This window comes from Desmodus rotundus, chromosome 9 (assembly GCF_022682495.2).
Source record: "Desmodus rotundus isolate HL8 chromosome 9, HLdesRot8A.1, whole genome shotgun sequence".
Lineage (NCBI taxonomy): Eukaryota > Metazoa > Chordata > Mammalia > Chiroptera > Phyllostomidae > Desmodus > Desmodus rotundus.
In genome coordinates, this window is record NC_071395.1 from 77,504,502 (window position 1) to 77,531,757 (window position 27,256).

Below are 27,256 nucleotides of genomic sequence, written 5' to 3' on the forward strand. Positions count from 1 at the left end.
AGGATCAGAATCTTATCACCCTTCTTGACCTCCCTGAACTCAGAAACATGAAAAGATGTACATCTTTCTCAGAGGTGTTTCCACCGGCCCAGAAACTACATCAGAGCACGAACACTGCTCACCATCCCATACTCCTGACTCCTCTCAGTCCATCATGGCCCCAAGAGCCTATCTTCCCAGGCCAAGAGCCAACACAGAGACTCCTGATTCTAGCAGACTGAAGACTATCCTGCTCCTTCCACCATTTATGGGAGCAGCAAAAGGCCAAGGGATCAGCACTTCGATGCAGCCCTCTGGTGAAGGCTATCCACCTTGGCTCCCAGTGGCCAAGGGTGCCTCCCAAGGAGGGTTAGGGTGGCTGAAGGGGTCTCTCTGTGGGTTCTGGACCTCCTCTCTGGCTCAGGCTTCTCTCCAGGGCTCCAAAGTAGGTTCCCTATGACTCTGTGGATTTAATTTCATTGCGCTGTCAGCTCAGCTGAGATGTCTGGCCCCCAACAACTACTTTCCAGAGACACTGTGTAAATACTCGTGCCAATTACAGGAATAAGCCCCAGGAGCATTTATTAATAGCTGGAAAACTCCCCAAGTGCTTTATCACTACTGGTTAACGGGTGCTTGTGAGTGCCCACTCCTCCATATTGACTGTCACTCGGGCCAGGCTCTGTACATGGCGGTATGCATGTAAGGTCTCTCTAAATCTTCAAATCGACCTTTTAAGGACTATATTTTTCTTGTTTTATAGAAGAGAACACTAAAACTCAAAAACAAGTTGCTCAGGATGTTGGAACTACAAAGGTGTTGGGCAGAAATCACCCACAGGTGTAGGGCTCCGAACACTTCTTAGCAGTCCACCGCTTGGGGGCTGGCTGGGGCCAGGGACTGGAACTTTTCTCCACAGCCTAGTATTACAGGCACACCTTGGGGTGCCTCACTCCAACTCCCCCAGAGCAGGCTCCTGGTCTTATCCTCTTAGGAACATGTCCAGAAGAGTAAAGAGACTGGGCAAGGAGCCACCGATGTATACCAGCTCCTCCCTCCCTTCTTCCAAACTCTGCCTCTGAGGATTCTGAAGAAGGTGCACGTGCCGTCTCAGCTGCCACAACAGCTCCCCACAACCGCTAGTCTGATGAACGTTAGCTGCGTGCAAGGCACTGAACAGGGCACTGTATACACGTGATCTCAATGAAAACTCGCCACAACTCTCAAGTGGACATATTATCATATCCGTTTGATCGATGAGCCTAAGTCATTTGCTCAAGAACTTATCAGCCATTCAACAAATGAGACAGCCAGGCATCCGGGATTCCTCCGGGCGTCCTCTAAGCCCGGCATTTTCTAAAGCACGTGCACGAACCCTCTGCACTGTCAGGAAATCTTAACTTCACACCCGTTTGGCCCTTCACGTGGAAAGGGGCCGAGGGGGCAAGAGACAAGCCAAGGAGCAGTGGGGCCGCGGCTAGACCCAGGTCTCACGACCCCTGGTCTCCAAAGGTACCCCAACTCTCCCAAACCCCTCCCCCACCCGGAGATTTCCCTTAGCCCAGGCCCACTCAGCAACGCCCTGGTCTCCCGTTGCGGGACTCGGCTCAGGTGGGCTCAGAGAAGGGGAACCCCGACACCCACCTAGGTCCATGGCGGCGTCGCAGGCAGCAGCGCGGACCGCCCCTCCCCCGCACGGCTGCGAGTACTGCGCAGGCACCACGGCACAATGGGCCGCCCCCGGCAGGCGGGACAATAGGCCGCGCCTCGGTCCCCGCCCACAGTCTCAGCTCCGGCTCCGCGCGGGTCAGCAGCCGGCTCCCTCCGCTCCGCGCGCACGCGCGGTCCTCACCTACGAACCCGCGGCGTCGAGGCCGCCCAACTCACAGCGCCTCCTATCGGCCCTAGGTCTGCAAACCGCCAACAGGCTAGTACCCTCTTCGCCCTCAGGTCGCGGCGTGCCCCTCCCCTCCTCCTCCACAGGTCTAGACCCTGGCCCCTCCGCCCGGCCCTCTCCATTTCCGCTCAGCCACCCATCTCCAGTCTCCTGCCCAGCCTTGCTTCTGGACCCCAGTGGGTCCCTGACCCCCAGTTCTGCTCCACCCAGTACCCCCACACTGAATGTCCATTGCCAGGCTGCCGACTAACCAGCACGGCCGCACCCCTCTGTAATGACAGGCTTCCTACCCGGCAGTGGGCCTCTGCATCTCACCCAGACCGCTGGGCACCACAGCCTCTTAATCGCCCCCAGGGCTCCGCCTTCAGACCACAGCTGCAGCAGCTCCTTAATTTTCTGTTATCACAGACACCTTTGAAATTTAATGGTTGTCCTCTCCAGAAAATGCACTGTGAGAGCCAGAGCCAACCACTGTGGGGGGAGACCCAATCCAATGGGCCCCAGTTTGCAGTGTGTTCTTTATAAAAACATTTGATTTCTCACTGAGAACACACAAATATTGTGTTCTTCCCACATGTTATCCTGCCTCCTTTTCTCCCTTTCTCTTCTACCCAGACTTAATCACCAGCCTCCAGGGTTTTCTAACTCGCCACCCTCCTCCAGCTTCTAGCGCCAGGTATCACTAGAAGAGACCGAAGGGCCGCGCCTCAGTTCCAGCAATGGGCCAAGTGGAGTTTGAGCTGGCCTGCACTGCTGTAAAGCAGTTGAAGGGACCGGTGAGTGATCAGGAGAAGCTGTTGGTGTATAGCTTCTACAAACAAGCCACCAAGGGCGACTGCAACATCCCTGCCCCGCCTGCCACGGATGTGAAAGCCAAGGCCAAGTGGGAGGCATGGAACAAGAAAAAAGGGATGTCCAAGATGGACGCCATGAGGGTGTACATTGCTAAAGTGGAAGAACTGAAGAAAAAGGAACCTTGTTAGGGAGGACACAGGGTCAAACAAGATGAAGTACAATAGCATGGCTCCTCTGGTAGGGAAATGGGCTTCGTAAAAGACCTTGCTGGCTGAGATGCCTGGAAACCGTAGCGACCACAGCTGAGACATCAATAAATTACTTCAACTGCATGAAAGTGTGTGTGTGCTGTTGGAAAAGCAAACTAAAAGTGACTGAGAGTCCTGGGGAGCTGTATTTTTATACACTTCATGTATAAAAAGCATCTCTCCTCTAGGGAAAGTTCCATCAAAACTGGCTTTCGGTATGATTTTGTGTTCCCAGCCTTCCTGTTCTCAGATCATATGTAGATATTTGGCTGGAGTAGAGAGGGGGGGTCATGCTAGGAAATCATGCTAGGAAAATGCCCAAGGTTTGAGGCCAGTGAAGAGGCTCCGCTTCTGGGGGAGCCGGGAAGGAGAGCAGGCTGAGAGGCCCCTTTCTCTCCAGGGGCTATCCATTCACTACTAACCCAACGTTAGGGAGGGGAAAAGGGCTCTGTCTTCCAAAAAGCTCAAGTCAAGTCCTACTACCAAAAGCCCCTACTGGAACCAGGCCTGATGAAGTTAAAGTTTTCAGGGAAGTCACTTTTAGTGAGGTAATTGACGCATCACAATGTTAGGGAAACCCCTCCCCCCACCCCCTACCTCCACAGGGTTACCTTGGGGTTCTTTTTGCCCACCAGTGTGTTAAGAACTGTGGCTCTCAATGCTAAAGTTTGGTAAAAAAGGAAAGGAACTATTTTTTCAAAAGTTATACAGGTTCAGAGTAATGGCAGAATGTCGCTGTTAAATCCTAAAGTCCCTTTAAAACACCACAAACACAGTTTTGCCTCCCCTTTCCAAACCAGGCCAGTCAGGGGTACCCTAGCTCAGGAAAAGAAATAGAAGCTCATCTAGGCTCCTGTTCTTAATCCAAGACCATGTCTGCAAGGTGGTCAAGGTAGCCACCTTCCTCCCGCTCCCACGCTCCCAAACACCGTGGTAAAAACCTCAGCAAGGCTGCTGCGCCTGTATTTAAACCCCTGCGCACATCTTCCTCCATAGCCCCATTTCCAACTCCTTCCACACTGGTCACTGGTTTACACCGGCCAGCAGTCTGGATTCTTCTGCCTTTCTCCACTGAGGGTTGTTAGTCTGGGCAAGCGTGGCCACATGATGTAGGGGTAGCCTCCAAGCCTTTCTGGCAGATGCGGGAAGCCCCTTCCGCTACATCGCATCAGAGGTTAGAGTTCTGCCCGTCTACCCAGCTCTAAGTGCGGGCACAGCTTTTAACGTTACTGAAACGTTGGACAAGTCCTTCAGATATGCAAAGTAGCTACCACTGGCCCTGCTTTGCCTGCCTCATCCCCCGTGATAGCGATGGGGGCAGGGTGGGTTGGGATTGCCTGCCTCATCCCCCAAGTGATAGCGATGGGGAGGGGTGGGTTGGGATTTTGGGAGACCTGCAGCTCAGCACCCCCTTACAACACAGCAGCTGAGAAACCCTGGAGCAGATGGTTTCAAAATCCCATCTCTGAAACATCTAAGGCCTAGCAACCAAAATTTTCTTGAGACGATTGCATAGCTAATCCTGGTTTCTACCTGGGGGTGTTTGGGGGGCAGTATGTACATGTATGTACATGGGATTTGGTTTAGGAGCACAACAAACCCTGACCCATGCAAAAGGGCCAGAGAGTCTGAGCTCGGCTTCTAGCCCTTAGTTAGTACTGACTGTCATGCAGGTAGCTATGATAAGCAGTGCTCAATGACGTTGGCAGAGACATTTCAAAGCAACAGGTCTGCGGTGGCATAGAACTTCCCAATACTTTCTCTCAATTAAAAACTATTTGCCCTGGCTGGTGTGGCTCAATGGATTGACCACCAGCCTGCAAACCAAAGGGTTGCCTGTTAGATTCCCAGTCAGGGCACATGCCTGGGTTGCAGGCCAGGTCCCCAGTTCGGGGTGCATGAGAGACAACCACACATTGATGTGTCTCTCCCTCTATTTCTCCCTACCTTCCCCGCTCTCTAAAAATAAGTAAATAAAATGTTAAAAAAAAAAACCCCAAAACTATTTGCGTAAATCATGACATGGGGTTAGCTCCAACTCATGAAGGATGATTAAACAACAGAAGCAACCACCACAAAGACTTCAGAGGAAAGTCAAAGGAAACCAAACCTCACCGGGTATCTTTGAGATCTTCTGTTAACATATTTGTAGGAAGTTGCTATAGACTAAGCACATTACTTAAGAATGAGGTATACCCAGGAGACACAGTGACGGAAGAACTGGTCCGTATAACAATAAACTGGGCAAGGGCCACACGGCACAAAAGTTGTACTGTTCTTTCTTCTTTAGAGGGTACACATTTTGACGCTTTTAAAACCACAACTTGCATTAAATGTGAATAGTAATAATAGCTCTGGCGGTTGTGGCTCAGTGGACAGAGTGCTGGCCTGCAAACCAAAAGGGTTGCCGGTTCAATTCCCAGTCAGGGCACAGCTGTGGGCAGGTCCCCAGTTGGGGGACACGTGAGAGGCAACCACACATTGATGTTTCTCTCCCCCTCTTCCCTTCTCTTTAAAATAAATAAAATCTTAAAGAAAATTAAAAAATAGTAATTATAATGGAACATTCTATAAATCCCTGTAAAACCTGATATAGTAAAAATGTACCATAATTAGGACTGTAGAAAGCAATGTAAGATACATTATTTTTTAAAGCAAGGTATAATGTACATAGTGTGCTAAATTTTATGGAGGAAAGGGAGAAAATATGAATATATACACATGATACCTAAGAAACTGGAGGTGAGGGAGTGGGACGGATGGGTCGGGTAGGAGCAAGACTCTTCAGTGCGCACCTTTTACACTATGTGGTTTTTGAACCACTGACTCTATTAACTTACAAAGAGGTCTGAGGCAAGGGCACTTCCTCACTGGACATTGACGCCAGAGTACATTTCTTACAGAGTAAAGGCAACAAACCTTAGACCCAACTGGAATCTCCCTCTATCTTGTACCTCATGGTGGTCTCCTTTTGGACAGGGTGGAGCCCTCCTGAAAACTCTTGCTAAACCACAACGGCACTGTGTGGGAGAGGGGAGGGGGGCAGAAAGTCATGTAAAGGAGAACCGAATGTCCACGGCTTCGCGAATTCCACCAAGATGTCAGGCAGAGGGGCATTTCGTATTAACTTTCTAGGCTGATCTAGGAGACCTCTTGCAGCATAGCCATTCTAAACCTTTCTGGATTTATACCCACAGTGTATTTGAACTTATCTGGGACTCCACACCTCTCAAGTGAAAAAGCAAAATGACTACTCTGAAAACAACATAAATCTGGAGAAACGGAAGAACTCTCCAACTTCATCTGTTTAAAAATACCAGCTTGGGCAAAACCATGTTTCTTAAACCTTTGTATGGTATGATCATACCATCTGCAGAGGTGGGAAGGTAATCATAAACTTTGGTTGAAAATTACTAGCTGCAATGTGCAGAGGAAAACGTTTCGATTCCTTGGTAGAAGGCCAAAGTTGAATGGAAAGTCAGAGGGAAGGGTTTTAGGGTGAATAAAATATTAAAGATTACAACAAAGGAGGAGATGACAGGCGATGAGGTAAATAAACAGGGATTGGTGTCATAAAGCCAGTATCCCAGGCAGATAAACAGCATTAACTTCTAGCAGGCATAACCGTACATTTACGAGAAAATATTTGGGGTATGTTAAAACATAAGGTAAGCAGATAAAGGGGGATCCAGTATGTGTTCAGTCATTCGGTACTTACATACACCACTTACTTTACTCCAGCAAACTTAGAAAGCCGCGTCACAGCAGCCTGATATACTGGGAAAGTACAGTTTTTTTCCCAGGAGAACAGTATTATTAGAGATAAACATCAAGACTACTTAATCTAATAAAAAATCTGAGAATAAATCATCGTCTAAAGAGACACAGAAGTTTATTTGATTATTCAAAATTTGTACAATAATTTCCCCATGTATAGGAAAGAAAAGTGAACCACTTGTCTAGAGCAAGAATATATGTGACTTGGTTTGCTTTGAAACTCATGATTGCTTCCTTAAGATGGAGAATTTAAAGTGAATGAAAAGTTCTGTGAAACAAGAAGTGATTTTTTTCTCTCAGCAAAGATACGATCATCCTATAAGCAGGGAAGCTGAAATTGACCCTGAAATTCCCATACTGAGCCCTGCCAACAAGGGAGAAGACAGAGGCTACCATGATTTCACTTACAAGTAATTTGATATATATTATTGTGGGACTGGTATCCTCTGGGTCAGTCCCTTCCAATCTCATCAATTTCTTTCCTAAAATTTGAACCTGCCCACGACTTTAAATAATGACTCTTACAGGTTGGTATTAACAGCTTGATTTCAGAAGTACATCTTCAAAAAACATTTAATAATAAATATGCCCAATATAATTATGTTTCCAGTGATTAAACTTTATCTGTTCTATAGAACCAAACAGAAAATTACAGGAAAACATTTAAAAATTTTTTTAGGCTAAATAAATCATCTAATCAATTTTTAAGAAATGTAACATGTTCTCTTATATTTTAAAAAACTATATAAGGAAACTAGCACTGAGCCAAGCATGCAGCAACACAATACATCAGACCTTTCTATTTTCTCTGGCTACTCAAAATTTTAAAGCAAGGAATGTGGGGGTGTTAACCAAATCTTTTCGTTCAAGGAACAAAATGTTTAAAACGTGTTTAAATGTCAAGGCCGGAGCAGGACACCGGAACAACATACTATTGTCAGGTGCTGGAGACTCCTTTATAAGCAACTGGTTTGGATTTATTTGAACAGGTGTTCTCATAAAATCCACATGCTTATGAAATTCCTTCCATCCCAACCAAAGGTAATATCCCATATAGCTGCCCCAGGCTGGAAAATAATTTATTACTAATCTAATACAGTTACACACAGACTGTGCCATTCCAGTCCGTGCAGGTTACAGGAAGAGTTCTCCTCTAACTGGACTGGCAATAAAAGGATTTTATACCTAAAACATATCAGACCTTTCAAAGATTAACACACACATCTTCCCCACCCCAGCTCCCTTGCCCGTACAGGGAACCACCAAGCTGTGAGAGCATTTATCACGAACGGACACATCAAAGCCCCCAGGTGCCGGGAAGCAATCACGAATGCTTCTTTTGCGGATGTCTTCTGTTAGCCCGAAGCCTTTAGTTTATTTTGTTTAGCAAACCATTCATCACTTTTATCTGCTGCCATTGCCTACAGAAACAGAATAGGATATATATTCTAAATAATCTAAGTCCATAAAATAAAACATATAGTTTACTTTGTACTTCATTGCATCATTCATAATCAAGAAATTAACCAATGAAATGTGTCCGTTCAGCGTGGAGCATTACTTTGACAGAGGATGCTGGTGAGCACTGAGCAATTGCTTGTGGAGTGAAGGGCCTGCAGCCAGGGAGTGAGGGTGGCTGACTGGAGAGCAAGGATGGAGCCCACCAGGCTTCGGGATCCTCGGCAGAGCAGAAAGTGCTGTCACTCTTAGCACCTGGTCAGGCTCTCGGGAATCAGGAGTGCTCCTGGGACTCAGCCTAACGATGAGGCCAAAGATGAAAAGCTATTCTGACATTTTAGCTGTTGAGCCTGGAACAATTTCCTTTTTCTATACTTCTTCCCATGCCATTCCACCAATGTTGGTACTATTTGGTTAATTTGGGGTCAGTTAATTAAAAAGGAAGCCTTGTTAATAACAATATGTTTCGGTTCCACCAGAGACCTTTTATCCTATTGTTCTATGAGGTTGAGAACAAGGAGTGGGGCTTGTGGAGGCTTAGAATCTAAGCCTCTTAAAACTTCCAGTTCAGTAAAACCAAGCATATGCTAAATAGCTGTTTCATAAGGAAATACATTCATTTATTCAGGCAAAAAGCAAGTACTGAAATACCTTTAAAAATGCCCGTTTTCATTAGGAGCTAGGTGGGTATTAACTTGGGTTTGGGTGTGGCAGTAGAGACATACTTTGAGGCTTTGAAGGGCATAGAGGATAGCTGAGGACTCACATATGAAAACAACTATTTTGCATAAAGGCATATGGGAGGGGGGAACATGTGCTACAACAGAATGATAAACAAAGTGATAGCATGAAAGAAAAGGAGTAACTAACTGCTTGGAGAAATAGCACAAAATCAGTGTACAGTCTACCTCAGCAAGAAGTCAGAAGATGTTGCCTGCAACTGGAAATGAAGAAACAAATATACGTATTTTTTATTTCACAACAGCGATGGTGAAAACGGCTGTGCTGGGCAGCGGGACTCAGTGGGGGGCAAGACGGTGTGGCATCGCACTCACATGAAATCTCAGCGCTGCTGGGCTTTGACGAAGGTAACAAGTATTTCTAAATCAGAGATATGCAGAAAAAATCCTCACAAACACGCAGAAATTTCTGAATGTTAAAAAGTGGGGGAAACAAACTTTGGTATGGAAAACCCAAGAAAACTTCCGAGCTTTGAAGGATAAGTTGAATAAGAGGGGAGGAAAAGAAAAACCCTCGGGTGGAAGCAAGAAGATACATCTTGGTTAAAACAAACAGCTCGCTGGGGCTGGAACGGGCGCGCAGAAGATCAGAGAGCAGCGACGGGCCAGGCGGGCCCTGTCAAAGCATCTGGAATGTACCTTTGAGGCAACAGGAGCTATCAGAAGATGAAACAGGTTTTACATTTTTTAAATTTTTAAAAAGATTTTATTTATTTATTTTTAGAGAGAGGGGAAGGGAAGGAGAAAGAAAGGGAGAGAAACATCAATGTGTGGTTGCCTCTTGCATGCCCCTAACTGGGGACCTGGCCTGCAACCCAGGCATGTGCCATGACTGGGAATTGAACCAGCGACCCCTTGGTTCACAGGCCTGCACTCAATCCACTGAGCCACACCAGTCAGGGCTAAGTAAATAGATTTGATTTGGCCTTATTTTTAAGCAAATATGCAAATAACAGAAGGGACACTCTAGGAAAATAAAGTGAGCAAAGGCATATTCAGAGATTAGAGAATAGACAAGAATGGCTAAAATGAAAATAGATCAGAGGTGTGTCTTCCAACTAGTTTGTTGTGAAACTCAATGGATCCTATAAACTGTTCTGTATTTACATACTCCAATTACATTAAAGCTAATTTAAAAACACATAGGGCAAACCAACTGTATAAACCTACTTTTAGTGGATCAGGGAAATTTTAATAAGAACTGGATTTGAGGTGACATTAAAGATATACCGTTGATTTTTTAAGTGTGATGATGTCAGTATGGTATGTAAGGAAATTCCAGCCATGGCTGGTTGGGCTCAGTGGATTCAGTGCTGGCCTGTGAACCAAGGGGTCGCCGGTTCAATTCCCAGTCAGGGCCAATGCCTGGGTTGTGGGCCAGTTCCCCGGTGCGGGGTACGTGAGAGACAACCACACATTGATATTTCTCTCCCTCTCTTCCTCCTTCCCTTCCTCTCTCTCTAAAAATAAGTAAATAAAATCTTTTTAAAAAACAAGAAAATTCCTTAATGTTTACTTCTTTTAAATTGTCTTAAAGATGTATAAAATATTTAAGTACTTAGGGATGAAATGTCACAGTGTCTGAGACTTGCCTTAGAATCCTCCAGCAAAAAACAGGTGGGGTGGGAAAGAATGATGAGAACATTATGGGACAGAGCTGGTGGGTGCCGGTCATACAGGGACCTGTTGTACCCTCTTGTGTATATTTCGAGTTTTAATTGTGAAGCAGTAAAAATCAATCTGTTATGCAAAGAAATGTATAAAACCCCCCATATAATTCACAGAAGAAGAAAAGCAAATGGTCAATGAACATATGAGAAGGTGCTCAGCGTCACTGGTCACTAGGAAAACGCAAATTAAAATCACAATGACAGCCCTGGCTGGTGCGGCTCAGTGGACTGAGCACCAGCCTGTGAACCCAAAGGTCACTGGCAAGACTCCCAGTCAGGGCACGTGCCTGGGCTGCGGGCCAGGTCCCCAGATGGGGGCCTGCGAGAGGCAACCTGTTGACGTATCTCTCGCACATCGATGCTTCTCTCCCTCTCTCCCTTCCTTCCCTTCTTTCTAAAAAAAATAAATAAAATCTTTTTTAAAAAATCACAATGAGAAACCATTTTACTTGCACTAGTATAGCTACAACAACAACAAAATACAAATGTTGGTGAGGACGTATAGCAGCTGGAACCCTGACTGCGTATGATGTGGCTGACAAGCTGACAAGCGTCAAAAGGTCCAATCACTTGGGGTGACTGTTTGGCAGGGTCTTACAAAGTAAAAACAATGCCATTCCTACGTATTTATCCAAGAGGAATGAAGCGTATGTCTGTCTACAAGAAGAATTACACAACACTGTTCACTGCAGTCTTCCTTATAATAAATGAAGATCTGAAACAACTCAAACATCCCTTGGAAGAATGGGTAAAAATGTTCATAAAACTGAATACCACTCAGCCATAAAAAAAGAACAAACTCCGTGTAATTACATGGAAGAATCTCAAAAATGTTGAGTGAGAAAAGCCAGGCACAAAAGAATACCTACTGAATGATTCCATTACATGAAGTCCTAGGACAGACAGAACCCCTGGTAGGCGGGGCTGCACACTAACTGGAAATGGCATAAAAGAACTTTCTGCGGTGATGAAAATATGCTGTATTTTGAGTAACAGTTGTATGGGTGCATAGGACTGTCAAAACTCATCAAAGTGACCAGTAAATTTCTGTACATTTAAATTCTATGTGTATTTTTACCTCAGTAACAGCAACAACAAAATACTTGTTTGGAGCTCAAGAAGGAGTAGGAACTAGAAACGAGGCAGCCAGAGAAATGAGGACGGCTGAAGAGCAGAAGTAACCAGGGAGGGGGACATCTGCTCAGAGGAGACACTGTAACAGCACGAGCATCACACACAACCAGAGTGCGAGCGGGCGCAGGAGGAGGCGCCTGGGATTGCAGAGAGGCTGGCAGACAGGCGTGTAGACAGCAGGGTCTCTAAACCAAAGAATAGAGCTCGGAAGAGGAGGGGCCTGCCAGTGATATGAGAGAGCAAGGACACAACTTAGCAAATTTGCCAACTGACAGGTTGCCTACGATTCTATTTTTCTTTATGGTAAAATTTAAAAATGCTCTTTATTCTACCATCTTCTACCATAATTAACATGAATTGAGTGTCTGTTCTTACGTCAGCAGGTAGTCTGGCAGGCTCTATAAACCACACAACAATCCTCCTGGTGGGTAGTCTTATTTCTTCAAATTTCTGGCTATGAAAACTTAAGTTAGGAGACTAAGTAGATAGCTGGAGGTCCATCACATCGATATGCAGTGACAGAACTGGAGAGGCTGATTCATGCCTTCAATCATCAGCGGAGTATTCACTGAGCGCCTACTACATACCAGGTAGGGTTAGATGCTCGGGCAGCCGTGAACAACTGCTTGCACACTGCTAAAATATCGAGTCGGAAGAGGACAGAAAAGTACTTGCTGGATTTTGGCAAAATGGAAATCACTGATGAGATCAAAATGCACGTTCCACTGAGTGACAGGAGCCGGGGTAGTACAGGCTGAAGTGTGAATGGCGGGTAAGAATTAGAAAGTGCACAGGCAGAGTTTTACAAAAAGAAGTCTGGAGAAGTTATATGTGGTAAATAAAAGATTTTTCAAAGACGGAAGACACTGGGGCTTGAGAACAATTCACTAGAAAGGAGGAGAATGATGCTGTAGAAGGGGAAGAGATGACCAAAACACCTAGGAATTGAAAGCGGGCCGCATCCGCGCATCTCCATTCAATGAGCGGGATAGTCACCACACGGCAGCAGGCGTTTCCCAGGGGAGCCTGCGGGGGTGGGAGGGCACAGAGGCTGCACCCAGAGAAGAGTCACATAGGTGGAAATAAAGATACAAGTCCCTGACTCAGAAGTCGTCCCCAAAGCAAAAGGACGTGGTTCCGACGGTGAGAACCGGCCCCTGCCGCTTCGGCCCTTCGCACACACACTCAACGGCACCTTCCTTGGACCTATGGTCGTGTAAATTCAGAAATGAGACTCACGTCATCCAACAATTTGTTTCCCTTTGGATCCATCTTAGAAAGTTCTCGAAATGCCTCATCCCCCACAAAGCAAATTTCATGTCCATCCTACACCAAAAAAAGACAAAAGAAATTTGGCAAAAAGACACCTCAAAAGAAAGCCCTGGTGCAGCCTGTCCCCTTCCTGAGTAACACTTACAGGGTCGGCCAGAATGACCACTTGCACTGTGGCTTTCCCTGGGGTATCCAGGCTCACCAAGGGAGTCAGAATCTTCTGCTTCTCCCTTTTCATCAAGTCTTCCAAATCTGGCAACTTGGGGAAAACGAAAACGAAAAGTGAGCTGGGGTCATGCACCCTCTTAGGCCATGGTCCTCATCAGCCCTAGAGGAAATATCCGCTCAACCAGCAAGAACCCGGGAGCCACTTGTTTGATTTTTTTTAATCTCAAACGCTTGAGGCAACTGTTGAACTTGATACCAAAGCCACGATCAGAATGAACCTAAAAAAGGGGAGGCCCAAGGTACTTAGCAGTTGAACTAGCTGGTCACAGAGCTTAAACAAAAGACTTGGTACCAAACATTACCTCTTTTTGGGGGCAAGAAAAGGCAATTCTTCCAAAAGCTGCTGCATGATCAACTACCCCATTGATGCCCTGGAGCTCCAGCTTACACTGAAAAATAAGAAAGTGGGTGTGGTTTATTTGTTAGAACAGGCTATGTGGTTTAAAAAAAATTCAGAGAGTACTAAAGGAATAAAGTAAAAACTAAGTCTCTCTCCTACTCTCACTCCAGAGGCATAGTTTCCTGTGTCTACTTGTAGACACGGGACATGTACATATCTTTTCTTTTTACACTAAGGGTAGCATCATTTATACATTATTCTGTCCCTTGTTTTTCTCCAGTAAATATGACCATATCAGCACATAGATTTACCTCATTCTTTTTGGTAGCTGCATAGTAATCAATTCTATGGATAAATCATAGATTATTGAACTATTCTGCTAATCCATAGGACATTAGATCATTTCTTTAAGAAAAAAAAACCATTTTATTTATTTACTTTTAGAGGGAGGGTAAGAGAGGGAAAAAGAGAGGGAGAGAAACATCAATGTGTGGTTGCCTGTAGTATGGCCCCAACCAGGGACCTGGCCCACAACCCAGGCATGTGCCCTGTCAGGGAATCGAACCAGTGACCTTTCAGTTCACAGGCCAGCACGCAATCCACTGAGCCACACCAGCCAGGGCTAAATTATTTCTTATATTTTGCTATTACAAACAATGCTGCAACAGATAACTGTACACAGTTCTTTGTGAATATGTATGTTCGGTATGTAAAATAAATTCCTAGGAATAGACCTGCTGGGTCAAAATGCGAGGACTAGATCATGCTCAAATGCTGGGCTTTTTTTAGAAAGATTTTATTTATTTACTTTTAGACAGAGGAGAGGGGAAGGAGAAAGGGAGGAAGAGAAACATCCATGCATGTTGCCTCTCATGTGCCTCCTACTGGGGATCTGGCCTGCAACCTAGGCACGTGTCCTGACTGGGAATGAACCAGCGACCCTTTGGTTCACAGGCTGGCGCTCAATCCACCGAGACACACCAGCCAGGGTGAATGTTGGGTTATTTTTTAAAAGAAGAAGATAAATGCATTATCATTACAGTATTAAGTCCTGTCTACATCTCTTCTGACTCAGCAACTGCACCTCTGAAAGGATAGATCCCCAAATACCTATATGGTGAGGTTATCAGCAATTTTCATATCATTCATTCTATTTATCTATATAAATATTAAATCACTGTGAAGAAATTAACCTTCATGTTAACCTCATTTATAAGCCGAACTCAAAGTAACAGATTATTTCTCTCCAAGGTCACTCACCTGGTTATCAGCATAGCCCAGCAAAGCCCTTTGCTTCTCTTCCTCTTTTTCATAAATTTTCATTCCCAGTAGATTAGACCAGTAGTTCAAGGACTTCTGAAGATCGGACACTGCTAGAGTTACTTTCAACACAGGGTCTGTAGGAGAATAAAAGAGCAGGAATGGAGAGATCATGCGATGGGGTAGAACAGAAAGACCAAAACAGGCTCAAGAACTGAGTTTATGATAAGAAAGGGGTTTTAAGTCAGTACAAAAGGCCACAGTATTATTCAATAACTGGCTTCTCACTTAATGGGGAAAAGCCACACCTTTAAACTAGATGGCAAAATGCATTCCTGATGGGTTAAAGGACTAAGTTTAAAGAATGAAACCATAAAAATACTAGAAGTAGGTGATTGTTTATACATTTGGGGGTGGAGAAAGACTTTATTAAACCTGACACAAGATACAAAAACAGGAAGGAAATATTGCTAGGTTAATTAATCGATGTTCCTCTCCCTCCCTTCCCCTCTCTCTCTGAAATCAATAAATAAAAAAAAAAATTAAAGACTAAACAACAAAGAAACATTTTTTGCAATACATGACACAAAGTCCTTATTAGTTAAGTCACCTTTAAACAACAGGAAAAAATGAATATCCTAGAAAAATAGCCAAAAGACACAGAATTGGAATGGTCAGTGAACATATGAAAAATATTCAGCTTCACGAATAAAGAAATTAGAATTCAAATAAAACATCTGGTTATCTAGCTGGCAAATAATTCTGCAAGTCTGCAGCGCTGCCTGTGGTGGTGCACGGGGAAACTCCCGGTCACGTCTGCTGGCAGAGTGTGAACTAGTTCGTTTCTGGGGAACAGTCTCACAGAATACGTCCAAAGCCTAAAACGTCACCCTGCTTTTCACAGAGCGCCCCTCTGTGGGCAGTTACAGAAGCGGTCGTGGCCCCGTGCAGGGCTCCCATCGCAAGAGTGCTGCTCAGAACAGCGAAAAGCTGGGGACGACACGGATATCCAGGAGTGGAGAACTGTTTAACTTCCTACGGTGCAATACAATGGAATCCGCACAAAGGGACGGGAATAAATATATACATATAGTTAATGTTACATTTATTGTTTGATAAAAGATTGGAAAGCTATATGCTAAAATGTTCAGTGGTTATATCTGTATATGTGGGAAGTGTTCTTTTTTTGCTTATCTATTTGTGAGAAAATCTGTTTTTTTGGTAAAAAGAGTATCTTATAATAAAACATCTTTACTGCAAACTTTTATACTGTAAAGTGAGTTTCTGAAGAGCTACTCCAAGTCTGCGGCTACGACAAATTCAATACACCTCCTTCCGTTTTCACTTCCTCGGTCCCATTTGCTAGAATACCAGTATCGTGAGCTCAGGCAAGGTGTTTCAGGCTGCTCTGGTTTTCCTGCTCATTGAGAAATCAACGAATTCCAGCTGCCTGCAAAGGGATGCAGCGGCAGGAAAAGTACCAAGTGGGAGAAACTACAGCTAAGTGAGTGGCTCACAGGAAGCGTGGACACCGGCTAGACTGATAGATCTGGCTATGTTATCAATCGGAAATTAATGCCCTAAAGGCACTATCATTCCAAAGGACAAAATCATCTTAGGGTCGTGGGGCTTGCCATTATTTTACATATTGAAACACCATGATTAGGGCAAAAGTGTACAGTGGAATTAGTGACAGGAGTTAAGTTTTAAAGTTAATATATAAAGCAACAATCACTTATCAGTACAAAATCATCATATAAATCCCTTAAACAACTAACGAAGTACAGAAATACCACCTCCCCATAAGTCCCACAGCGCTAGCCTATCCTCCCACCCTGGAACACATCACTTTCTTTTGCTGAGCTCCAGGAGAACCACACTCAACACAACAATCAGACTCAGCATGTGGGGACTCTGGGACTCGCGGCAGACCAGTGGAGGAAAGAGAAGGACGTCTCTCATCTCAGGTCCATATATTCGCTGAGTGAAGTAGCAGGCAGAATTGCCCTTGCTAGTCACCACTATTTTTCACTTTGGGCAGAGCAGGCAGCAGAATTTACAGGAATGAAAATACACTGTGATGAGGCTGCCTCTGCCGTAAATGAAACGCACCACGCGGGTTCTCTCCTGCTGTGTGTGCAGTCGGTGAGGTGGGCGGCTCCTCCCTTCCTCTGAGGAACCAGCGTTCTAGTTTCCGAAACTGAACTGACCTCTGCTGGAGAACACGACTAACTAACTGGTCTAAAGATAATCCCATTTCTCTTGCCAGTGATTGGTTCACTCGCATGGACACAGGAGGCAAACCTGACCAAGAAGTTTGCTGAAAGACTAGTATAAAAGTTTCGCTCTGCTCTTTAAAAAGAGCAAGAGGAAGCCGGTCTTGCCCTGCCCTACCAGGAGAGAATGTGGGAGCATGCAGGCGCCTACTATGACGAGGGGCGCCGGCTCTGGGAGGAGCGGACCCCAGTGGACAAGAGAATGGAGTGAGACAGCAAATTTCAGTTCCTAATGCCATTTGTGAGCTGCTGAATCAACTAATGTTGAAATCCTCCCTACTTATAGAATGCCTGTTTTGTGAGCTAAAACATTTACTTATTGTTCAAGCTAGTTTGAATTGGGTTTTGTTTTCGCAGCTGAGAGTATTGTAAATAGCTACATTACCAGTAGAATAAACCAGTCTAGATCCCCTATAATTATAAAGATCCCATAAAAGAATGTAACTTCTCAGAGAACAAATAACCACACTGGCTTGGGGAAGGCATGTCATGTCAACATGGAAAGACTCCACAGGAGAAAGAAGTCCAGCTCCCTCTCTGCTTCCATCGAAGATGCCTTTAGATGTAGGGCTTTCATTAGTATAATTACCTGACTGAGGTGGACTTCGATTCTGCAGATAGAACTTATATCCTCCTGGGGCCTCGGTTTCAAAAACTCCTTCTGCAACTTCCCTGAGTGGCCACTCCAGCTTCCTGGCATTGCTGACAGCCTGGCCGGAAGCCAGTGTGACACCCTATGACGGAAGAACAGCAGTATCATCCAAGTGGGCAACCACAACAGATCTTTTACAGAGCAAGATAAGGAGACAAAACCCCAACAGCTTTACACTGTGGGCAAAGAGGGTAAATCCAAGTTCAGTGACCCCAGGGGTGATCTGATCGTGTAACTGGCCAGTCATGGCAGGTAGTCAAGCCCCCGGCCTACAATGACTTCAGTGAAAGTTTGAAAGGCAGCCCTGTCCACTGTTTTGTGCTCCTAGGTTAACCTTTGAAATGCCAGGTGCAATCCTCTCTTCTAGACCCCTCTGAGGTGTAACCGCCCTCAAGGGAGCACATAATCTTGTTAAGTGTTAATCTTCCTTACCTTCCTTCCTTAGTTCCAAATGTATACAAGAAACCGCAAAACTCATTCTCCTGAATGAGCTCCTGAGATCTTGTTCCCTGGCAATGTAGTCTGTTTGGCGCAAATAAACTCTCCCAAACGTTCTCTGCAGGTTGGGCGTTTTTTTAGGTCGACAATGTCAAATCACCTAAGAATTAGTTGACATTCAAAATTTCCTTCTAATGGTTTTAAAGTAGGGTTTGGGCATTTTTCTCTTAAGTTTGGACAAGATTCCAAACTTCGTGAATTGCAGGGCAGAAATTCAAATGCCACTGAATTGAAACCAAAAGTAATCTCTCCTAATTTTAAAGATCTAATGAGAGAAATTTCTTTTTTGCTTTTTAAACAAAAAGTTTATACCAACTATCAAGGCATCTTTTAATTTAAATGTGATCAAAATACCTAAAAATGCACACTTCTGCCTCCTGATGAGGCCAGCCTCACTTCCAGCTGGAATTATGGCAACAGCTTCTCTCTGCCTGCAGTCCTGTCAGCCGGCCAGCTGCCCTGCAGCAAAGTGGACTTTCTGAACACACCCTGCAGTCATTCTCAAGAGAGCAAACCCCACCTTGTTTTTCCTCTGCCTGAAATCCTTGCTGGCTTTTCATTTCTCTCAGGCATGGCTCATAAAGGCCTGAAAGGCCCAACACAGTCTGACCCCATGTCATTTCTGACCCCATGTCCTCCCATCCCCGCTCCCCACCCCACTCCAGCCATACTGGCCTCCCTGCATTTTCTTCAACATGTCAGGCGCCGTTTGGTGGCTTTGCTCGGGCTATTTCTCTACTGGAAGTGCTTTTCCCCAAGGTATCCACACAGCCAACTCCCTCATCTCCTTGGGCCTTTGCTCGAATGTCAGCTCCTCACTGACACCTTCCCTCAACACATTCCTTAAAATTAAAACCAGTCATCTGTCCTACACTTCCAAGTCCCCTTATTCCCCTCTGTTCTTTCCCCAAAGCAATAACCACTTTTTAAAGTAACATATTAGCTCTGGCTGGTGTGGCTCAGTGGATTGAGTGCTGGCCTGAGAAGCAAGGGGTCGCTGGTGCAATTCCAAGTCAGGCACATGCCTGGGTTGCAGGCCAGGTCCCCAGTAGGGGGCGTGTGAGAGACAACTGCACATTGATGTTTCTCTCCCTCTTTCCCCCTCCCTTCCCATCTCTAAAGTAAATAAATAAAATCTTTAAAAACTACATAGGTCATTTCACTATCTGTTAACACAGTAGATGTGATGTAAACTAAATTCCTAGATATGAAACTACAAGGTCAAGGAATGAATGCATTCATTGTTGACACTGCCAGACTGGGGGGTACTGTCTACACCTTTAGCAGCAATGTGGAAGGGAAGCAGTTCTGCAACACCCTTCCCACCTCAGCGTGTGATCACACTGTATTTTTGCCGATCTGAGAGGTGACCGGCGGCAGCATGGAAGTTGGACATCTTATCGATATTTAAGAGACAGTTCTAATTTCTGAACTATTTGTTCACAGTTTCTGCCCTTTGAAAAAAAACCTATAATGTTGTTGATCCTTTTTGTTTTAATGTACAGGAGTTCTTTATATATATGGCAGTTCTTTATATATAACCTGTTTTCTTTCTTTGTTTCACAAAGAGGGAAGCACAGACGGCACCCTTCATCAGGGCTCTTTAGTGCCGAGGTCTCTCAGGAAGATGGTGGTGGAGCCGCCAAGCTGTTCTCTACCCACGTGACCCGAGCACCTGCAGTCCCACCCATCACCACGTGACTCGAGCCAGTTAAATGATGATGGCACCAAGATGGGTTTGCTCCTTTTTCTCTCCCTGATTTAAGTCTGGAGAGTAAAGAGATGAGGAGAAACACAAAGGAACTCTCGCATAGACTCCATTAGCAAACCCTATCAACTCTACCTCCTAAACATCTCTCAAATTCATCCGCTCCTCTCTGGCTCCCACTACCACGTTAGTTACGGAGCTGCTGGTCACTTACTGTATTCTATGACCTAGTTTCCACACTTTAGTCTTGCTCCCTTCCGACCCAATTTCCACGCCCTGCCAGGTGGATTCTTGCACATCACAAACACTGTGGCATTCCCCTGCTTAAAAATGGCTTCACTCTGCTTTCAGAATAAAGTCTAAAAAACATCTTACTATGATGTGCCCCAGCCTACTTCTTCAGCCCCAACTCGACCCACTCTCTTCCTCACACACTAAGCTCCAGTCAGACTCTGCTGCTCATAGTTCTGAGTGACGCGGTCCCTCTCACCTCCGGGTCAGTGCGCATGCTCTGGACACTCATCTCACCCCACCCTGGCTCCACTCACCAGCCCAGATGTCTCCTCTGGAAAGCTTTTCCTGAATCCTCACCTCTCCAGGGACAGGCTGGGAATTATCCCATGTGTCCCCGCTTCCCCTGTTCTTATCCCAATCTTAGCACTTATCACGCTGCATTCTTGTTGTGTATTTACTGGTTTCCCCCATGAGACGGGAAGCTCCTTGGGGCAGGGAACATGCTTTACTCTCTAGTGTACCCCCAGGACCTAACAAGATACACGGCATACAGTAAGTCACAATAAATATCCGTTAAATGAATAAATTAGTGCGAGGCACGAAGAGAGAAAAAGAGAAAAACAAACATATTAATATGTAGAATCTGGGCAGTCCTTTCCATTTACAAAACACTTTGTAGACATTTGATTCTCACAAAAATTTCTATCATCATTTTAATATGAGTTAAATAGTGGATATTTAATGTGAATTAAATAGGAATAGTGAGATCAAATGACCAAAATAATATCTAGCAAAAGGCAGATTTGCTCAGTAAATTCTGAGTAAAAATTAGTCACTCCTCTCTTGCTACGTATGTGGTCCCAGTGGCATTCTAAGCAGGCACATGGTGACTGCTTAATAAATGGCCGATACTATTCCTGTAACAGGTGCACGGTAACTGGAATCCTTGAATGCATTCTTCTCTTTACCCTAAAAACCCTCTTAGATCCTTCTCTGACTAGGATCGGCTGTGACAGCCCAGTCCAATCACAACATCCACTCCAGAGAAAACACTTCTCTGGAAGGTGATCAGGACCCGACCAGACCGATGACTCTGGCCCGTGACCTCTCCAGGTTCATCATTAATGTAGAGGTGTGTCGTCTCCTTCCAAGATGTCTCTAAGTCTTGAGTTTGATTCCAAACCATGGGAAGGACACATTTCATCCTGAAGCCAGGGTACCCAAGCAGTTTTGTTTCAAATAGAAAACATTGTGGAGATTTTAGACTTCCAGCCAAGATGGAGGCGTAGGTAGACACACTGTGCCTCCTCGCACAACCAAAAGGACAACAAATTTAAAAACAAAAAACAACCAGAACTGACAGAAAATCAATCTGTATGGAAGTCCGACAACCAAGGAAATAAAGAAGAAACATTCATCCAGACTGGTAGGAGGGGCGGAGACGGTAAGCCAGGGCAGAGAGGACTCGCGGCAAGGCGGTGGCTGGCAGACCCAGTGAGGTGGCAGATTGTAGAGCAGGGCGGGCAAAGCTGCAGCTGGTGGACCAGGTGACAGACTTCGCCCAGCGCGGGGAAATGAAGCCTCAAACCACTGATTGAAAATACCCGCGAGGGTTGAGGCGGCAGCGGGAGAAACTCTCAGCCTCACAGGAGAGTTCAGTGGAGAGACCCACAGGGGCCTAGAATGTGTACAAACCCACCCACTCAGGAATCAGCACCAGAGGGGCCCAATTTGATTGTGGGTAGTGGGGGAAGTGACTGAAAACCAGCAGAGAGTGGAGTAAGTGCCATTGCTCCCTCTTGGCCCCTCCCCCACGTAAGAGTCAGCACAGCAACCAGCATTACCCAGCCCTCATGAACACCTAAGGCTCTGCCCCTTTATGTAACAGCCATGCCAAGAGAAAAAAAATGGCCCAAATGAAAGAACAGATCAAAGCTCCAGAAAAAATACAACTAAGAGACCAAGAGATAGCCAACCTATCAGATGCACAGTTCAAAACACTGGTAATAAGGACGCTCACAGAATTGGTTGAATTTGGTCGCAAATTAGATGAAAAAATGAAGGCCATGCTAAGAGAAACAAAGGAAAATGTACAGGGAACCAATAGTGATGGGAAGGAAACTGGAACTCAAATTAACGGTGTGGACCAGAAGGAAGCAAGAAACATCCAACCAGAAAAGAATGAAGAAACAAGAATTCAACAAAATGAGGAGAGGCTTAGGAACCTCCAGGACATCTTTAAATGTTCCAACATCCAAATTATAGGGGTACCAGAAGAAGAGGAAGAGCAAGAAATTGAGAACTTATTTGAACAAATAATGAAGGAGAGCTTCCCTAATCTGGCAAAGGAAATAGATTTCCAGGAAGTCCAGGAAGCTCAGAGAGTCCCAAAGAAGCTGGACCTAAGGAGGAACACACCAAGGCACATCATAATTACATTACCCAAGATTAAAAATAAGGAGAGAATCTTACAAGCAGCAAGAGAAAAGGAGACAGTTACCTACAAAGGATTTCCCATAAGACTATCAGCTGATTTCTCAAAAGAGAACTTACAGGCAAGAAGGGGCTGGAAAGAAGTATTCCAAGTCATGAAAGGCAAGGAACTACATCAAGATTACTGTATCCAGCAAAGCTATCATTTAGAATGAAAGGGCAGATAAAGTGCTTCTCAGATAAGGTCAAGTTAAAGGAGTTCATCATCACCAAGCCTGTATTATATGGAAAGTTAAAGGGATTTATCTAAGAAAAAGAAGATAAAAAATATGAACAGTAAAAATGACAGCAAACTCACAGTTATTAACATCCACACCTAAAACAAAAACAAAAGCAAACTAAGCAAACAACTATAACAGGAACAGAACCACAGAAATGGAGATCACATGGAAGGTTATCAATAGGGGAGTGGGAGGGGAGAGAGAGGGGAAAGGTACAGAGAATAAATAGCATAAATGGTAGGTAGAAAATAGAGGGGGAGGGTAAGAATAGTATAGGAAATGGAGAAGCCAAAGAACTTATATGTATGACCCATGGACATGAACTACAGGGGAGGAATGTGGGTGGGAGGGGGTGTGCAGGATGGAGTGGAGTGAAGGGGGGGAAATGGGACAACTGTAGTAGCATAATCAAAAAATATATTTAAAAAAGTCATAAAACTAATCACTAAACTACTCCAAAAGGCCATCCATTCAGCAGTTATCATACCTAAAGCTGTATCAGTGACCTCAATGAAAGGTGTAGGCAAAAGTCTAGAACACAATAATATTTACCATAAAGTCATTGCCAAGCTTGTAGTCTCCGATGCCATAATTGTAAGTCAGTTCTGCAACAAAATGATCATCCTCAGGTCCAAACCCCACCATTGTTTTACTCCATTTCCCATCATAAGGCCTAGAAAAAAGAAAGTAAATGAATCCAGTAACCTCAGACAAAATACACTTCAGGCGTCCCCCAAAGAACTATTGGGACAGCGGGGTGGGCAAGCCCCTTCTGGTCTTAAGTACCCATAAGGATGCGATGAACTCAGCTCCAGCTAAGAGTGGCTGCAGACAGTGCGCATGGGCCCCATCACTGAAGGCTCCAGAGACTGGCTGGCTGGCACTTACCTGAGGAAAAGATTCATTTACCTGTTCTCTAAAGTAGGGAACAGAATCCTATAAAGGCAGTCCTCCAAGCTGACCTTAATTTAATTTTTTGCAAATCCATCAACAAGCATGTAATTTCCACCAGGCTTTGGAATTTTCCAGCTTGCCATGGCTACTAAGGGACAGTAGCTCTTAAGAGACACTTGATAAGACATTGGTTTTCCCACAGCATATACTTGTTTGTGTTCCTGAAGTTGCCCAATTTATTGCCTCCTTCATTTACGCCACTTTGAGGAACTGCTTTGTGTTCTCCAGGGGTTTTCGGAGCCTGAAGGAGAATTTAAAAACAAGGTGTCATACCCATTGCAGGCAGCTTTGCAGCCTTCTTCAAATTCCTCGTGCCGCAGAATCTGGTAAGGGAATCAGAATAAATTGTAAAGTTTTACTAGTACTACACACAGCATAGTCCGCACACACTAAAATAATCAGAACACAGACATTATCATTTGTAAGCTTTACTTGTAAAACAAACAGAAGATAGTAAGCTTTGTATCTTTCCCAGGCTAGAAGTAGCGGGGTGAGGAAGAACAGCTTTACACTTAGGGCCAGGTAACCAAGCACAGTTGTGAAATCTACTTAGATTGGGAAGCAGTGCTATATAGCAAAAAAGTGGCCTTTGGCCTTAGAAAAGTCTGACATGAAATTCTGGCTGTCACCTAGTACTTGTGTATCCCTGGGACTGTTGCTTCAGATCTGGGTCTCCTAATATGCTGTGAAAATGGATAACTTATTACAGCACAGAACCTACTACACAGTAGGCTCTCAATGTGTCGGTTTCTATTTTTTTTTTTTTTTTGATTCTCATTACTACTGCTCCAGCTCAAGCTCCTATCGCTTCTCTCATAGACTATTAAAAATAATATTTAGAGCCCTGGCTGGTGTGGCTTAGTGGATTGAGTGCTGGCCTGCAAACCGAAGGGTTGCTGGTTTGATTCCCAGTCAGGACACATGTCTGGGTTGCGGGCCAGGTCTCCAGTGGGGGGCGCACAAGAGGCAGCCACACATCGATGTTTCTCTCCTTCTCTTCTTCCTCCTTTCCCTCTCTCTAAAAATAAATAAACAAAATCTTAAAAAAATATTTGGAGCTCTTTTCCTTTTGCCTCCTTGCACGAAAGAGCAAGATGATTGGTCACCAGCAGCTCTACTGGAGCCAATCAAGAGATGTCGATCAGGGTCCTCGTTCTTGCCACATCTGCCCAGGCCCACACGCACAGTCTGATCCGGAAATACGGCCTCAATAGGTGCTGCCTGTTTCTCTTAGTATGCGACGGACATAGGCTTCATTAGTTGGACTAAGTGAACTTCTGTGAGTGGGTCAATCAAGACACTGACCTTACTGCAAAATGCTAGCTCTTTGTACATACAATATTTTAAAAGTTCAATTAAAAATCATATTTACTGATCTCCTTCATTAATACCACTGTGGACAAAAAAAAAGGGGCTCTATACTAAATCTGACAAATCCAGTGGCTAGAAGTAACCTCACAGGGTGATCTGATCATGAAATTCTAACTGGGCAGGTCATGCTGGGTAGTCTGTCCCAGGCATACAACTTCCTTAAAAAGTTTATCTGTGCCTTAAGCAAGCCTTGTCCATTGTTTCTGTGCATCTAGGTTAACACACCTTTAAAATGCCTCTTTTTCAGACCCTTCAGAAGCAGGACCATCCTCAAGAGAGCACAGGATCTTGTTAACTATCCTGTAATCCAATCCCCTCATCTTGCTTTCTCCCATCCCCGTGTATTCTTCCTTACGTCCCCTCCTTAAACTGCAAAAGTGTGATTCTCCGGAGCATTTGAGATCTTCCTTCCCAGCACTGTGTCAGTTTGGCTCAAATAAACTCTTACAATAAAAATTCCCGACAGGTTCAGATGTTTCTTACATCAACACCACTGTAAAGCACAGCACTGATCGCATCACTGCCCTGTTCCAAAATGCAAGAGAGCTCCCTACTCACTGTGGCACAACATCTAAACTCCTTAGCACAGAAATCAAGGTACTACTGGAAGCAGTTCCAGCCTATTTGTAGGGACACCCTACCTCCTCAACTTTAACTAATTAATCCAAGCTAAAAGCATATAAAACTAGTGGTGTTTCCCAAACATACCTTATCCTTGCGCTGGCTCTTTAGTTTTTCTATTACTCCCTCTAAGCGTGGTCTGTGGAAATCCTATCGTTAGACGTCGACTCAAATGCAAAGTCTGCACGAATTATTCCTGACCACCCCAGGCTGGAGTTAAGTCTGTCCTTATGTTGTATTTGGATAATAGTGGATAACATTTACACATTAAAGGAAAGCTTTGGGTTTTTTCTTTTTGGCTTATAACCAACAAACATTTCTTTATTATGGTTCTGAAAGCTGAACGTCCAAGATTATGGTGCTGGCAGATTTGAGGTCTGGAGAAGGTTCACTTCCCAGTACACAGATGGTAATTTCTGAAGCTTTGTGGTTTTCTATCACCCAAATTTCTACTTCCGTTACTGGTAGCTATGTACAAATCCAATTCCCCGCCCCCCCTTCCCATCCCAGACCAGCTTTAATCAAAGTTGTTTTCATCTTTGTTACTAAACCTCCACATAGCACAGTGGAACTAGACAGTATATTTGCTCCCCACGTCCTCTGCACTCACTATATTAAACTGGACTCTTGTACCTCTGAAGTCCTTGCTCCTCAGCAACTCCCCAATAGCTTTCACCTGTCACCCAGTGACCTATGCAGAGTTATAGCTGCTCAGGGCTGCAGACAGGCCGCTTCTGGGTGTGGGAGAGGAGACTGTGTTCCGACTTCACACCTAGAACTGGACCGCCGAGAGGAAAGTCGCAGCATTCGCCCAGAGAGGCTGAGCATCCTAGAGACTATTCAAACCATCCCCGAGAGAAACGGAGGTATGAAATTTGATGATTACCGAAACCGAAAGGCTCCAAACCCAAAGAGGCTGAGGTATTGTTCGCTGGCATTTTTGTTTAGTTACTGGCTTTCCCATTAGACTGGAACCTCCACAATGGCGGGAGCTCAATATACAATTTCTATTTGTGAATGAATTTAAATGAAAGAACGTGTATGAGCACATAGTCGGCGACTAATAAGCGTGCGTCCCCTTTTAAAGGCCATCTAACCCAACCAGGACTCGAAACTCTTCCTGAAGCTGAAAACCCGCAGAGCTAAGGGGAAGTCCTGGGGCTAAGGTCCGACGCCCGGGTTCCGGCTGGAACTCATCTCTGTCCTCTCCCAGCCCGGTCAGGCTCCGCCGCCCGTGCCACCCTCGCGCGCCGGTCCCCCTCGGCCACGCCCACCTGCATCCCTAGGACATCACGATAAAAACGCGCCGTCTGGAAACGGTTTCCCACTTTAAATACGAAGTGCAGTGCCCGGCGAGTCGCCATGACCACCAGCGCCACGCACCCGTCCGGCACCCAGCGCCGCCCCGCCCACAGAGGACGAATACAGCC

At 45.1% G+C, this 27,256-nt stretch overlaps 2 protein-coding genes across 3 annotated transcripts in view; both read right to left on the bottom strand.

Moving 5' to 3' along the window:
• GEMIN4 (gem nuclear organelle associated protein 4) overlaps positions 1 to 1,699 on the bottom strand; it is a 29,924-nt gene extending 28,225 nt beyond the window's left edge. The window contains exon 1 of the mRNA XM_024565203.4: positions 1,624 to 1,699. Coding sequence (XP_024420971.2) covers positions 1,624 to 1,633 — 10 coding nt within the window. The 5' untranslated portion in view covers positions 1,634 to 1,699. The remainder of the gene's footprint in view (positions 1 to 1,623) is intronic.
• A 5,095-nt stretch (positions 1,700 to 6,794) lies between these two features.
• Positions 6,795 to 27,256, bottom strand: GLOD4 (glyoxalase domain containing 4). Of its 2 annotated transcripts, XM_024565093.3 has the most exons (9): positions 27,101 to 27,256; positions 24,108 to 24,157; positions 23,433 to 23,553; positions 17,664 to 17,808; positions 14,799 to 14,935; positions 13,501 to 13,587; positions 13,116 to 13,229; positions 12,938 to 13,024; positions 6,795 to 8,117 (listed from the first exon to the last, which is right to left on the bottom strand). In XM_024565093.3, the coding sequence occupies exons 1-9, from the start codon at positions 27,188 to 27,190 to the stop codon at positions 8,052 to 8,054; spliced, it is 897 nt and encodes a 298-aa protein (XP_024420861.1). In that variant the 5' UTR covers positions 27,191 to 27,256; the 3' UTR covers positions 6,795 to 8,051. The 2 variants fall into 2 exon arrangements, with proteins under 2 accessions (XP_024420861.1, XP_071075414.1); XM_071219313.1 differs by lacking the exons at positions 24,108 to 24,157; positions 27,101 to 27,256 and adding an exon at positions 24,036 to 24,054.